This window comes from Condylura cristata, unplaced genomic scaffold (assembly GCF_000260355.1).
Source record: "Condylura cristata isolate star-nosed mole 26May11 unplaced genomic scaffold, ConCri1.0 scaffold00007, whole genome shotgun sequence".
In the NCBI taxonomy this organism is placed as follows: domain Eukaryota; kingdom Metazoa; phylum Chordata; class Mammalia; order Eulipotyphla; family Talpidae; genus Condylura; species Condylura cristata.
The window spans coordinates 42,031,175-42,034,290 of record NW_004567108.1 but is presented as its reverse complement, the minus strand read 5'-3'; the positions used below and the strand labels follow the sequence as shown (position 1 = coordinate 42,034,290).

The 3,116-nt window shown below is 37.2% G+C and overlaps 1 protein-coding gene across 2 annotated transcripts in view; it reads left to right on the top strand.

Moving 5' to 3' along the window:
• Window positions 1-3,116, top strand: part of SREK1 (splicing regulatory glutamine/lysine-rich protein 1) — a 33,820-nt gene that overhangs the window by 21,450 nt on the left and 9,254 nt on the right. For both annotated transcript variants that reach the window (XM_012721879.1, XM_004678245.2), the window contains exons 8-9: window positions 1,549-1,668; window positions 2,412-2,804. In XM_012721879.1, the coding sequence (XP_012577333.1) occupies window positions 1,549-1,668; window positions 2,412-2,804 (513 nt within the window). The remainder of the gene's footprint in view (window positions 1-1,548; window positions 1,669-2,411; window positions 2,805-3,116) is intronic.

Below are 3,116 nucleotides of genomic sequence, written 5' to 3'. Positions count from 1 at the left end.
GAGAGGATTCACCAGAAACAGAGTGGGGAACAGAACAGGCAGATCAACGAAGTATACTGCTGAGGGGAGCACTGGGCAGGCCAGGAGAGGTCTGCCACGCCATGTGGATCTCCTCGGGGCAGGTGGGGATTGAATTCATGGGGAAGTAGCTTAAGTTCTCAGTGCTGTGCTCTAACCTGCTGTGCCACCAGGGAGGGCCGCTTTTAGCATTCTTAATCATACAACTTGTGGTTGAGATTAAAAGACATGAACATTTAGTGTCAAAATTAAAATAATTTTTCTTTGGGTATGACTTTCAAACCTTTGAGGGCTCAGGGTAGGATAGGAAGCCAACTGATTGGTCCTTTTTTATTGTTAATGTTTATTAGGATTATGCTTAATTTTTAATAAGGTTTTTCTTTGCTTCATTAAGGCTGAAAAGTATTGCTTTGAGGAAAGCAAAATTTTACATTTTCATCAAAGTTAACTAGAACAGAACATGAGTTAAAAGTTTCTTGTTAAGTATATAGAAGCAAATGCTTTTAGGATCGTAACCCTGTACACCCAAAGTTAAATACAATGTTGTATCTCAGTTATATCTGAATTAAAAAACTAAGTCAAACAAAAAAATCCATTTCCCTTTATGTAAATATCTAGTACTAAGAGTTAATTTTGTCTTGATAGCTACTGGTTGACACTTGAGTTTCCTAAGTTATTATTGATAAAGATCTCAACAAACTGTGTCTTACCTTTTTAGATTCAAAATGTGTTAAAATCAGAGTACAATTAAATTTTCATTTATGTTAAATGTCAGAGACAGCCAGACAATTTTCCATACGTTCTCTGATAATTAATCTTCATGACAACCCTAGGAGATGTAGGTGTGATTCTTACTCCACTTTACAGATGAAGAAATTCAGGCTTCGAGAGGTTAAGTGCCTGGCCAGAGTTCTCAGGGCTAGTGTGTGCAGAACTACTGAGTGTCAGAACCACATTATCTGACTCAAGCCATTGAGTTTCATTCCTTTGTTATGTATGTTGAGTGCATCCTATTTTATTATATTTTAACAAATAGTTTCAGAGTACCTTGTTATGGAAACAAAAGTCTACACTTTATAAGCAGTTAATTTAGGGTGTTATTTTTCATTCAAGAATTCTAGCAATAAAGGTTTCTTTTAATAGCTGTTTTCATATAGTCATAAAATCAAAGACTTGCAAATCCAACATTTAATTATTTTAGCTTTAATTAATGATGTTTATTAACTGGTGCCATCATTAGTACTGTGCTTCCTTGTACATTCTTCTTAATATGTGTTGTTATAAGATAACTCAAGCCATATAATCGCTGTTCTAGTCAAGGTAAGATATAATTACAAGTAGTCACATTTCATGAAAGTCAAGAGTTGAAGACAGCTTATGACATGAAAACTTGGACTAGGAAAGAAATCTTCAAAATCCAACTGAAACATTACAGACTAGATAGTCTTAAAATGTTAATAAATACTGAAATTTTTAAGAAATTGGAATTCCTGGGAAGTTTTGACATTCTAACAATTTCTTTTTCTTTAGGAGTAGATCCCATAATAGGTCACGTTCAAGACAAAAAGATAGGCGTCGATCAAAGAGCCCACATAAAAAACGCTCCAAATCAAGAGAGAGACGGAAGTCAAGAAGTCGTTCACGTTCACGGTGAGTTTTAGGAAAATTTTTTTCATGGTTTCATTTTTTAAAAAATTGTGCTTGGTGGCCCTCCCTGGTGGCGCAGTGGGTTAAAGCGCAGCACTAAGAAACTAAAGCCACTTCCGCATGAGTTCGATCCCCACCTGCTGGGCTTCCCCCCGCCCCCAGGTGACAACATGGCGTGGCAGACCTCTCCTGGCCCGCCCACTGCTCCCCTCAGCAGTGTACTTCGTCGGTTTGCCTGTTCTGCTCCCCGCTCTGTCTCTGGTGAATCCTCTCACCCTCCACATCTCTGGCCTGTACCCCAGTTCTGTATGAATAAATAAATAAATCTTTAAAAAAAAAAAAATTTGTGCTTGGGCCTTCCCTGGAGGCACAACGGGTTAAAACACAGCACTATGAAGCTAAAGGCACTTTAGCATGAGTTCGATCCCTGCCCACATAGTGTGGCAGACCTCTCCTGACCTGCTTTAGGCTTTGATGGGAGAAATTAAACTTTTTTCCTGATCTTTTTAGTAATGATCAATATTGGTTGCCATTGATTTGAATCTGATGGTCAGGAAGTACAATCCATGAGGTTTCTGTTTACTTAATTCACTCCAGTGATTGTCTCATGTAACCTGAGTTATATTGAAATTTATACGTAAAGCCTATAGCTACTGTAAATTGTGTTGTTTTGATAATCGTTGAGGAAAGGAAAGGTGAATCCTTTTTGTGGAGTAGAATTTTTATAACTGAATTTGTTTTTAAAGGGACAAGAGAAAAGACACCCGAGAAAAGATGAAGGAAAAGGAAAGAGTGAAAGAAAAAGATAGAGAAAAGGAAAGGGAAAAAGAGAGAGACAGGGAAAAGGAACGTGAAAAAGAAAAAGAACGGGGTAAAAACAAAGATAAAGAACGAGACAAAGAACGGGAAAAGGACCGGGAAAAAGACAAGGAAAAAGAGAAGGAAAAGGACAGAGAAAGAGAACGGGAAAAAGAACATGAAAAGGATCGAGACAAAGAGAAGGAAAAGGAACAAGACAAAGAAAAGGACCGAGAAAAAGACAGATCCAAAGATATAGATGAGAAAAGAAAGAAGGATAAGAAATCCAGAACACCACCCAGAAGTTACAATGCATCAAGAAGATCTCGTAGTTCCAGCAGGTTTGTTAATTAAGGCTTGTTATTTTTACTAAAGGGTTTACAATAACAAGTGAAAACAAATTTTAACTGGGACAACATTATTCTCTACAAGATCAGACCATTTCCTGCTGTTGCAGAGTATACATTTCTCTAGTAGAGGGATAACACAGTATTAAACCCATGAGGAAGAAGGTATGATACTGGGCAAAATTCTTTGGAGAAGTTTTAACTATCCTTTGTAATTTACTGTTTTAACCTGACAGTGGCTGTTGTAGTTGGTGCTGCTGCTTCCTTTTCTTTTCTTTTCTTTTCTTTTCTTTTCTTTTCTTTTCT